Genomic DNA, 12,251 nt, shown 5'->3' with positions numbered 1-12,251 from the left:
CGCGGACGGTATTTGGAGAATTAGCGACCAGGGGTTTTGCGTCAGCCCTTTAGCGTCCGTCTGCGGACGCTAATCGCTTTAGCGTCCGATCCCGCGTTTTTAGCGTCTGATTTTGGCGGACTGAAAGGAGTGATATTCTTGTTGTGCCACCTGTCACCTCTCCCCAGCCACCCCTCGCCAGCCACACATCACCAGCCACCTCTTCCCCTCCACTACCCTCCCCTTCCCCCACATCCTCTTTCCCCTCCCCTACCCTAAAACATTCCCCTGCCCCCGCCATATATCACCCAGCCTTCGAAACCCTCCCCTTCCCCACCTCCCTGGACCCGAAAGACTTCCCCTACCCCAAAGCAGCGGTTAAAGGAGAGAGAGAACGCGAGCAAGGTTTGCTCGACCCATCACCTGCAACTAACAGCAACCGCGCTGGTAGCACGGGCTTCACGGGCTCCGGATTTCAGGTGTGAGAGAGGGGTTGTCATTTTGGTGGAAGGGAGAGGGAAGATGAGGGGTGGTAGGGGAAGGGGAGGAAGGAGGAAGGAAAGAGAAAGATCGAAGGAAGAGGTCAAAGAAACAGGTAAAAAAAAAAGAGAAAAAAGGAAAATAGGGTTTTTTATCGGTTTAGCAAGTCATCAGTCGACTTGGACCACCAGTATAAAGAGGGGTTAAAGTTGGGACTGAATAATAAAAAACGATATTTGGGACTGTTTTTGTCAGGACGGCCATAATTGGGACTGTTTAAATCATTTTTCCTTAATTATATAATAATAATTTTTACCATTAACATAAAGGATAAAAACTACAAATTAAAATACATGATGTAGAAACATGTGTATCACGAGTTTTATAACTAGTTTATCACCATTATCATGAATTTGATAAGCACAAAGGGTTTAGCTAATATAGGCGATACTAATAGCAAGAGCTACAAGAGTATTATCTATATATTTCCTCCGTTCTTTTTCTATTTTAACAATTAAGTTTTCATATTTGGTAATGTACAACTTTGATTATTAATATCTTTTATTAGTAAAAATTGTAAAAAATTGATATTTTAAAAATATATATATAGACGAATATAACAAGACCTCATATTACTACATTTTTCCTTATGTAAAAATCACAATAGATAGTGAAAAGATGAAGGGTGAATAGTCTAAAAATCCAACTGTTGCAATAGAAAAAGAACGTAAGAAGTATATACTATAATCCAAGGCAAAAACTTGTCATCCTCCCACATGTACTCCTTCCCCAATTAAATGACACAAATTAATAAACACTAAAAATGTGTGTGTTAAGACTTAAACCACAATCTATCATTTGAAATACATAAGCACTAACCATCTAAGTTACAATCTCATATTGGTTTATGTGGGAAAAATCTTTAAGTAAAGACAAGATAATATTACTGTTTTTTTTAAAAAAACAAAGGTATAAATTAATACTCATTAATCGAATGCTAATAATAGCATGTCCTACCTTTAACCTTATAATAGACCACATGTACTCCCCAACCAAATGACACAAATTAAGCAATTAAAAAGTGTGCGATGAGACTGAACCCCCAACCTCTCATTAGAAGCACAAATGCGTAAATGGTTAATTTGTGTCCCTCATTATTCATCCATAGGTAGAGTATTTATACAAAATCTAAGGTAATATAAGATAAAAAATAATCTTCCTAAAAGATATATAATCCTAGATTATTCACTAAATAATATCTTAACATAAGTATATTATTTTCTTAATAATATCAATATGGAAAATATATCATACATATATTTTTCGATACTAATTATATTATATCTCATATCTCTAACAAAAAAAATATATAGTTAAAGACAAGGTAATATTCCTATTTAAAAAAAACAAAGGTATAAATTACACTCATTAATCTAATGCTGATAATAGCGAGACTTACCTTCACTCTTATAATAAAAAACTTTTATAATTTTTATAACTTTCCTAATCAACACCATTATACCATCTAATTGCATCAGTTGTGTTCTTACACATTAACCTAAATTTTAAAAAATAAACCCATATTACAATCTTTGTAATAAACCAGAACATATATTTATATATGTACTCTCTTGAAGCTGAGGGTTATATTCATGCTTAACATTATGATAGTTTACTATGTTGATTATTTTAAAAGGAACTAGAAGATAATTTACTATGTTTGATTTAATACTCAAAATTTTCCACCATTAAATTATACAAAGCATCACCTTGTAAAACATCTAGTTGCACCCAAGAATCAAGATACTACATGAGTTTGTTAAGCAATTACATTCGAGAGTAAAATATACCATTAACAGCCTAATAGAGAAAAGGACAAGAAATAAAAAGATACAACGAAGACCAAGTCCGTTTATAAAAACATTAAGGAGAACATATGACATCTTCAAAAAATGCAGGAGTTTTAATAATCACCCACCATATATGAATTCTCTATGTTAGCAAAAATGTAATATGTCATTTCTATTATTAATTAAGCTCCGTGTTTTGCAGACCGTAATAAATTGACATTTAGTATCTACAAGAGTTATTGTACGTGTTATATGATTGACTTCTAGCTTGAACAACTAATTTGAACATGAAGATGTCTAATATTCAAAATTCTATATATAGGGTGCCTCTTTTGGCTATCAGATGCAAGAAAAACACAGATCCAATAATAAAACTCCCCTTAGCAAATCAATCCCTTATAATCATCAGTTAATTCCAAAATGAATAACATTGTAGTTTTCTGCACTTTTTCGCTCTTAGTGCTCTCTCGTATTGCTATAGAATTGACTTTTGTGTAGCTGATCCAAGCCTTCCTAGAGGACCAGAAGGGTATGCTTGTAGGGATCCTGCTACTCTTACAACAGATGATTTTGTTTACACTGGTTTTCGTGGTGACAGAACAATCACCAATGTACCAGGAAATAATGTAACTCTAGCCTTTGTGGATGGATTTCCAGCTTTGAATGGATTAGGTATTTCCATGGCAAGGTTAGATTTCGGCATTGGTGGCGTTATACCAGTACATTCACACCGAACATCAGAAGTTATTCTTGTAGCAAGAGGGTCAATAATTGCAGGATTTATCGACACAAACAACACTGCATACTACAGAAGACTTGAAGTTGGAGACGTCATGATTTTTCCACAAGCTATGCTGCATTTCCAAGTTAATGTTGGTACAACCCACGCTACTGCATTTGTTAGTTTGAATGGCGCAAACCCAGCAATTCAGTTCTCTATGAACTCTTTATTTGCTGGAAACTTACCTGCTGATATAGCTCAACAAATTACTCTTCTAAGTAATGAAGAGGTAATGAGAATGAAGAGGGCATTTGGCACCGCTTAAGATCCTCTTAAATTTATATTTTTCTTCCACATCAATTGATTTATTAGCGTGCTCAATAAATATACGAGATCGACTGTAAGTGTGCTTGTTTGTTTTAATTTGGTTATGTAAATCTATCACTTTATTTTGAGTGTAAAAAGTTCAATTTGTTTTCCATTCACCAATAAATAAAATCATTATTCGTTTTATATCAATGTATGATGCATAATCTTTAATTCTTTTTATTTCAATTAGCATCGTGACGATCAATTATAATAATTTGTTTTTCCTTTTGTCCAAATATTAAGTTGTCGACCTAATTGACTGCCGTTGTTAGAGGAATGAGTGTGTAGGGTGGGAAAAAAGAAGAAGATTACACTAGCATCGCTTATCCATGATTTGGCCGGTCAAAGACTCGTGAGATTTGACACAGATTTAATATATTCATCCTACTCTAGACCCAAGACCCAAAAATGGTCCTAAGATGACCAATTTTTGGTCATATAGGATTATCCAAAATAAAAAAAAATTCATGAGGTGGTCCTAAGTTATTTATATAATTAAAATTATCTCTCAGGCACTGCTAACAAATTAAAAATAAAAATAACAATATTAACGATTTTTTAGTAGCTATTTTCGCATATTTTATAAAGATAAGTGATATAATTCAGAGCGGAACTCTGTAATGTCATCAAACTCTGCCACGTAACAAGTTCTCCTTTCCATCTCACCTCCACTCATCAACTCACAAGCTCCTCCATGCTTGTAGTTTGAGGTGGGCATGGGCTGGGCCAGCACGCGGGCCGGTCCGTTGTCCGCTATGTGGGCCTGTCACGGTCAAGAAATTTTATTTCAAGCCCGCACCGGCACGAGGCCGCCTAGATGGCCCGTGAGTCGGCTCGCGGACCGAATGCTCCTTTCTTTTCTTTTTTTGCCTAAAATTGTCAAAAATCCAAAAAAAAACAACATAAAACATGGACCAGACCCGCAAGAGGCACAAACCCGGCCCACGGGCCCGTGGGCCTGTGTTGGGCCGGGGACAAAATCTGAAAATTTCAGGCCTGACACGTGAACAGGTCCGGCTCGACCCATGCCTAGGTCTACTTGTAGTCTGGGAGCGCCCCCTGCTCAATTCATAGGAATTCAATTTTGATAGTTCGGTTCCCTCAACTGCATTTGTGATCATCTAAGGAAGCTACGCAACTACAACTTGTGCAATTCGCAAAGCTGAATATCATACCACAAACCCAAGATTTATGCCCCCTTTGCAATGAAAATTTTGAAACCGTGAACCACCTACTGTTGCATTGTTCATTTTCCTGGCAGATATGGTGTTGGTGGGCAAAATTATGGGACATCAATTGGATTGCACCCTCATCAATCATGGCGGTTTTTAATCAATGACAGCCCCCTCTTTCTTTAAGAAGGTATGGTGGGCAATTATCTACATCATTATTTAGTCTATCCGGAAAGAACGGAATGAAAGAATCTTCAATGACTCCAAATGCCTCCCCAATCAGATTTGCGATCTCATCCTTACTCGTTTAGGATGGTGGATCAAGGGGTGGGTCGGGGTGACCATATGCCTTACTCTATGGAAGACATAATTCGTAATCCGAAATGTCTCAAATGGTGCGAAGCAAGGAAATTGCCGCAGCCACCTTTGGTGATTATCCCTCCCTCATGGAATCCTCCTCAAACAAACTCAATGAAATGAAACGTTGATGCGTCATACAATCCTCTCTTGAACTTATCTGCCATTGGGGGTGTCTTACGTGACTCTAATGGCTCTTTCATTTGCATCTTCTCCACTCCAATCCCTGCAATTGAGATAAATCATGCTGAAGTTAATACGATCTTCAGAGCCATTCAAATCTCGTCTCTCTTCCCCCTCCGAGTCAAATGTGAGAATCTACAAATTGAATCCGACTCCCTCAATGCGGTTAATTGGAGCAATGAAAAGTCGGGTGGACCTTGGAACCTTAACTATCATCTGAACTTCATCAGAAACTTCCTCACAAGGAACACCTCGGCATCAATAGTTCATCAACCAAGATCCTGCAATCATGTCGCTGATCCACTGGTCAAGCAACGACTCCACCGGAACTCAGAATTCCTTGCTTGGATTTAATGGTGGCCAATAACTCCCCTTCCTGGGCCCAGTCCAATCAAGGTGAACAAGCAGCTGGAATGAATAAAGAAGAGGAAGCAGCTCACAAAATTGAAAATGCAGAAAACACAAACTCATCGCCAGGTAAGTCTTCAATGGCTGCAAAAACTGGTTCAGAGGAAGAGAAGACAAAAAGTCAGGCGTCCAATAATGAGTTAATGAGTGCATTAAAGGAGAATGTTGAAAATAGCAAATTCCAATCACCAGAGCAGACTTTCAATCTCAAAAACCCCACCCAAACATCAACTGATCTTGATAACATACATTTATCCACCCAAGAAAATAATGTCAGTCTGCAAAAGTCTAAAAGCCAACTATCCAGAAACCTTGAACAAAACAAAACGGCGGGCCCAACCATCACTTCACCTAAACGCAATCATCAGAAAAGAACACAGAAAGTGAGACACAAAAGCATCCCACAGCCCAACTTGGTCTCAAAAGCCCACGAAAAACCAAAACACCACAAAAGTCCAAACTCTCACCAATCAAAATACATAACACTTTTGACCCACTCTTAAAGCCAAACAAACTCAAGGCCGCATCCTCCTCATCTCTTGGGTCCTCGTCGTGCTCCGGGCCGTTATTCCCACCAGGTTTCGAAAGTGAAATCCCCACCCACACAAAAAAAGAGCAAGAGAAAAAAAGAAAAAGAAAACTAGTTAAAAAAAGAAAGCTACGAAAGGCCCTGACTTTCTCACAAACATCCTTTCCATCCCCTTCCAATCCTCAGCTACCAAAAACCATCCAAACAGAAGATGTTATTCAAATGGCTAACACTTTGGGTCTATCGTTTGATGGACCTAAAGTGGAGCTCGAAAGAAGAACCGGAGAAATTCTAAACAACCAAAAGCTCAACTGGGAGACATACCTTCAATGACACATGTCTCCTCAACTCAGAAATCAAAGAGTTTATGTAATACCCCGTATTTTTAGTATTTATTTAAATAAATAAATATATATTTTATATTTATTTTCTAAAATAAATATTTTAAGCAAAATATATTTTAGTATATTTATTGGTTTTAAATTATTTTGGTGGGAATATGGCGCCAAAATTGGATTTGTTAAACTTTTGGTTTTAAATCCTAGTCAAAATTATTCAAAAAACAAAAAAAAAAAAAAAAAATTTTTTTTTGGCCATTATTTTTGACGGGATTGTGAAGTAAATGGGGGAGTTTTTGTTTTCCAAATTTATGATGAAGGTTAAAATCTTGGTTAATCTCCTAATTTATGGTGAAGGTTACAAACTCTTTAATTTTGAAAATTAAGTACTATCTATTCTTACTCCTATAATACCCCACACCTTTAGCCATCTTTTCCACACAAAAACTTTGAAGAATCTATAATTTCTTACTTCAAAGTTCTTCTTTCTCTTCCTATGTATTCTAGTTTTATATTTCTTATTCAAGTTTCAATTTTCTTTTGTTTAAGAAAAATATTTTCATATTTCTTACTCAAAAATATTATGCTCATGATAGATCATTCATGTTTAAATTCATGATTAAGTTCATGTGGTAGATTGCTTGTTGGTTGGCTATGAGAAAGCTCAAGTATAAGAATAAGTGAAGATACTAGTATTAGTTTGTGCAAGATCAAGGTACGTTATGTAGCTAGATCTTTTAAAATGTGGTTTATATGATAAAGTTGTTTATTGATTTTATTGGTTGGATTGGTTTAGAAATTTGATTTAAAATGGTTACAATGTTTTATTATTCACTCTTGAAAGTGAAAAGAAATGAATGATTTTATCATTCATTTTTATATATAGAAGTTTTGTTATCCTTTTTGGAAAATTAAATTATTTTTACAAGGAAAGGTTGATTGGTTTTTATGAACTTTGAATGTTCAAAAAGTTGTTTATGAGGAAGGAGGTTTACTCATGACTTACAAGTCATATTATTATTTTCCGCTTGATTAATATCAAGAGATTCAAAGTCCACTTGTTGGCAATTATAGTTACCCCTTGATATAGCTCTGTGATGGGATGACTAGCTTGGGGGGTGTACACACTTAGCAAAATAGAAGGGAGATAAGAAGAGGAATTGTTTTCAGGATTATTTTTAATCCAAGTTGTTTGGAAAGAGTTTATTCTTAAAAGGTTATTCTTGAATTATTATTCAAGTGTTTGGAAAGAGTTTGTTCTTAAAAGGTTGTTCTTGAATTATTATTCAAGTGTTTGGAAAGAGTTTGTTCTTAAAATGTTATTCTTGAATTATTATTAAGTGTTTGAAAATAGTTTATTCTTAAAGAGTTATTCTTGAATTATTGGTATGGAGTTTTCGAAAGAAAAATTGTTATGAACTAACAAATGTGTTACTTATCTAGTACATTTCGTACTCAGTTTTATACTGACGCGTATTTCTTTTTCCTATTTGGCTTTGCCCTGTTTACCTTTTTGGTAAGCAGATTTGCAGGTGAATTTTGGATGTGTCATCTAGATAGGGGATCTTCACCTAGATTAGAGTGTTTTTTTATTTGAGTTTGAGACAATATTTACTTTTATTAATAAAGAAGTATTATTATTTTTGGTTAAAGTCTTCCGCTGCAAGTTATTTTGGTTAGTTAGTAGTTGGTTGCCGAAAGCGTGTTAGTCACGTGGCGGTAATACTCCTAAATTACTCAAATATTATTTATTAAATTATTTATTTAAAAGTGAGTAATTTGGGGGTGTTACAGTTTAAACATGAAGTCGATAATATCGTGGAACATACGAGGCTTAACAGCTCGAGTCAAAAGAAGCTAACTCAGAAAATTGATCTCCCTTTATGACCCATGCTTTGTCTTTGTACAAGAGACAAAAATGGAGGAAATCAATAATAAAACAGTAAGAACATTTTGGAAGTCGGAAGATATCGATGTGGTTTTCAGCCCATCCAGAGGCAACTCAGGGGGTATCCTCGCCATATGGAACACAATGGAATTCAAACTGAAATCTCACCTTGTGATGCAGCACTGGATTGCAGTCAGTGGAGTCATGATGAATTTGAATGCACACTAATTACAGTGTACAACCCATGCAATGTAACAGCGAGAGCTGAACGAAGTATGGGAACAAATCAAGGAGTTCCAAAACTCAAGTGCATTGCCATGCTTATTAATCGGTGATTTCAACGAAGTACGCAAAGCATCGGAAAGGGGCAGCCTGTCATGCTCCCAAACAGGTATAAATGATTTTAATAATTTCATGCAGGAGCTTCAACTATTAGAAATCACAGCAACAAACAAAAGCTTCACCTGGTTCAGATCACAGTCAAAAAGTGTTCTTGATAGACTCATAGTATCATCAGAGTGGATCACTCAATTTCCATCTATGAAAGTCGCAATCTTAAAGAGAGGACTATCGGATCATTGCCCTCTTCATGTTCATACGCACACGATGGATTGGGGTCCGAAGCCTTTCAAATTTCACAATTGTTGGCTGGCGGATCCAAACTGTCTGAAATTAATAAGGGAATCGTGGACGAAGCAAGCAAAAGGAACCATGCCTGAAAAGCTCAAAGCAATAAAACAGAACCTCAAGGAATGGAATTGTTCCAATTTTGGCAACATTGATGCAAACATAAGGCGCCTGGAAGATGTTATTTCAGAAATTGATAATCTGGGTAGACAAAAAGCTCAATCAGACTTATGGGAGTGGATGAAGCGAAAGGAAGTATACTGGGACAGCAACCAGGATTACGTGGCTTAAAGAAGGTGATAAAAACAACAAAGTTTTTTCATGCCATAGCATCAATCAAAAGGAGAAAAAATATGATTTTAAGCATTGATGTCAATGGTAAAAAATATCAGAGCCGTCGCAAATCAAGTTTGAAGCCAGGAAATTCTTCAAAAATATATTTAAAGAAGATGATGTCAACAGACCTACTTTGGAAAACCTGCATCTCAACTCTCTATCCAGGCCCAACCTCAAAGCCTTGTGAGCCCCTTCTCTAAGGATGAAATTGATCAAGCAGTATCATCATGTGACGCAGATAAGGCCCCGGGGCCCGATGGCTTCAATTTCAAATTTGTAAAAAAATGCATGGGACATCATAAAACATGATGTATACGACATGGTGAATGAATTCTGGGCATCTTCAAGTCTTCCAAAGGGCTGCAACACCAACATAGCCCTCATTCCTAAATGCGAATCACCTAAGTCCTGAAGAATATAGACCAATAAGTATGGTCGGTTTCTTATATAAATCATCGCCAAATTGTTATCAAAGCGACTTCAAGCAGTGATTAGTTGCTAGTGGGACCCCTTCAATCGTATATATTGAAGGGCTCAAATTCTGGATGGTGCGATGGTAGCGGGAGAGAATCATAGAGTCGTGCAAAAAGAAAAATATTGAAACAATCCTCTTCAAATTAGATTTTCACAAAGCTTATGACAGCGTCTCATGGGGTTCCTTCATTGGACTCTTCTCTAAATGAACTTTCCGGATAAATGGGTAAGCTGGATCATGACCTGTGTATCAAGCGCCTCGGCCTCAATTTGCTTAATGGGTCTCCAAGTCAGCCGTTCAAACTGCAGCGGGGGCTCAGAAAGGGGATCCCTATCCCCCTTTCTCTTGTTTTTGATTGCGGAAGTCCTAAGCAAACTGATTCAAAAAGCAACAAACTCGGGTCTATGGAAGGGTAAAAAATCTGCAACGATGGGCCTGAGATAACTCACCTGCAATACGCAGATGATATGCTCATTTTCTGCGATGCAAATATTGAGTCCCTCAAAAACATACAAAAAACTCTCATCATCTATCACCTAGCTTCCGGCCTTGAGGTGAACTTTCATAAAAGTTCTTTGATAGGTTTGAACATATCTCAAATTTGGTTACAACAAGCGCAACAACTTTGAGATGCAAAACAGGTTCAATTCCCTTCACATATTTGGGGCTTCCTATTGGCGCCAACGTCTCTAGAGTTCGAGCATGGGATCCAGTAATCGAAAGGATGGCTAAGAAGTTAGCATCTTGGAAAAGCAAGATGCTATCTATTGGGGGGAGAATTACTCTTATTAAGTCATCCTTAACAAATCTCCCGGTATACTTCATGTCGATATTCCCAATTCCAAAAGGGGTGATCGAGAAAATCAACAAAATCATAAGGGCTTTTCTGTGGAGTGGTGACTCAAAGAAGAAAGCTATTTCCTTGGTGGCATGGAATCAATTCAGATGCCGAAATCATTGGGAGGGTTGAGTATTGGTAATATGCTACAGAAAAATCTGGCGATGCTATTCAAGTGGATCTGGAGAATCTTAAAGGATCCACATCTTTTTTGGAGTCGGGTAATTCGAGCAAAATACAAATATTCCCAATCTTTTAATATATACTGACCTAAAAATTCCTATTTCAGGTGGGCCATGGAAACTATTATGTGCCGCAATCCTTAAGGACACGAGGATCAAAATCCATTGCCTTCGAGGGGATCCGAAAAAAATTGGAGATGGGAAAATCATTCTTTTTTCTGGCATGATCAATGGCTGGCCAGCAGCAACCTCTCAAACAAATTTCCAAGATTATTTCGTGTGCAAGTAAATCAAAATACCTCAGTAGATTCGAATGGTTTTTGGGAATGTTTTAATTGGATGTGGACCTTTGCTTGGAAAGGAAGTCTTCGCCCACAAGATCTCTTCGAAAAATCAAAGCTAGACGAGATGCTCAAGCCTAGTGTGTTTTGATCCGAAAGCAAGGGACAAGCTAATCTGGGTGCAACAACAGTCAGGGCACTTCTCATCGAAATCTTTCACTTTTCAACTGGATAAGCTCAAGCCAATGCCTCATCCAGATGCAATAAAGGGATATGGATGGGTCTTGTACCGCATCGAATAGAAGTATTTGTGTGGATAGCGCTGTTAGGCAAAATCAATACGAGGCAAAAGCTCGCTTCAATTGGCATCATTCCAGAAGAAGACGACCTGTGCATTTTTTGTTGTGAATTTTCGGAGTCATGTGATCACTTACTACTGCATCGCAAAGTGGCAAGCCAAATATGGAATTGGTGGCTGGAGTTATGGGGTTTTAATTGGGTTTTCCCGCAGAATCTCATGAGCGCTTTTGTTCAATGGAAGTGTTCAAAGAAGAATGGCAGTTTTTTTTAAAAGTATGGGCAGCAGCGTTTTTCGTCATCATATGGACGGTGTGGAAGGAGCGAAATCACAGAATTTTCAGAGAGTCATCATCTTCATTCGAGGACCTTCATGACCTAATTCTTTAAAGATTAGGATGGTGGATAAGAGGCTGGGACGTTGGTTTTCCTTATTCTCCAACTGAGATTCAAAGGAATCCACATTGCTTGAAAGGGAATGTGGATGAAAGAATGGCGAGATCGGCAATCTCAAAACCATCATATATGCCGTGGTCCCCTCCTATGCACGGAGTGCTTAAATGGAATGTGGATGCCTCTGTAATGGAGTTAAGTGCAAGCTCAGCTGTAGGCGGAATTTTGAGAGATCATCAGGTAATTCATGTGCCTCTCTCATCTCCTATACCATTTATTGAGATCAATTGTGCAGAGATTCTTGCTATACATAGAGCCATATCAATTTCCATAAACAGTGAGATCACGAAGCAATCCACTCTTCTTCTTGAATCCGATTCGGCAAACGCTGTAATGTGGTGTAATAGCGAATACGGAGGACCATGGAACATGAACCACCAGTTAAACTTCATAAGGCATGCTCGCAGGATTGTGTTGAACATCTCAATAATTCACAAAGGGAGAAGCTCAAATTTTGTGCGCAGACTCACTCGAAAGCAAGGATCACA

At 37.5% G+C, this 12,251-nt stretch overlaps 2 protein-coding genes across 2 annotated transcripts; both read left to right on the top strand.

Annotated features, from left to right (window-relative positions):
• The first annotated feature begins 2,670 nt into the window (after positions 1 to 2,670).
• On the top strand, positions 2,671 to 3,549 carry LOC104887790 (auxin-binding protein ABP19a). The gene is given in 2 exon segments (XM_010672536.4): positions 2,671 to 2,769; positions 2,772 to 3,549. Coding segments are annotated over 2 exon segments (624 nt in total). The 5' UTR covers positions 2,671 to 2,729; the 3' UTR covers positions 3,356 to 3,549.
• Positions 3,550 to 8,304: 4,755 nt separating this feature from the next.
• LOC130590640 (uncharacterized) lies at positions 8,305 to 9,192 on the top strand. Its single transcript, XM_057393128.1, has 2 exons — positions 8,305 to 8,466; positions 8,695 to 9,192. Exons 1-2 carry the CDS (start codon positions 8,305 to 8,307, stop codon positions 9,190 to 9,192), a joined length of 660 nt encoding a protein of 219 aa, XP_057249111.1.
• Positions 9,193 to 12,251: the final 3,059 nt, after the last annotated feature.

This window comes from Beta vulgaris, chromosome 2, assembly GCF_026745355.1.
Source record: "Beta vulgaris subsp. vulgaris cultivar EL10 chromosome 2, EL10.2, whole genome shotgun sequence".
NCBI lineage: Eukaryota > Viridiplantae > Streptophyta > Magnoliopsida > Caryophyllales > Amaranthaceae > Beta > Beta vulgaris.
The sequence above is the reverse complement of the archived record's forward strand: the minus strand, read 5'-3'. Positions and strand labels throughout refer to the sequence as shown.

Excerpts from the sequence above, each read along its gene's own strand:
- LOC130590640 (XM_057393128.1), top strand. The coding sequence starts at position 8,305 with ATGGAGGAAATCAATAATAAAACAGTAAGAACATTTTGGAAGTCGGAA. Across the intron at positions 8,467-8,694 it reads TGATGCAGCACTGGATTGCA|GAGCTTCAACTATTAGAAAT; the intron begins GTCAGTGGAGTC and ends AATTTCATGCAG.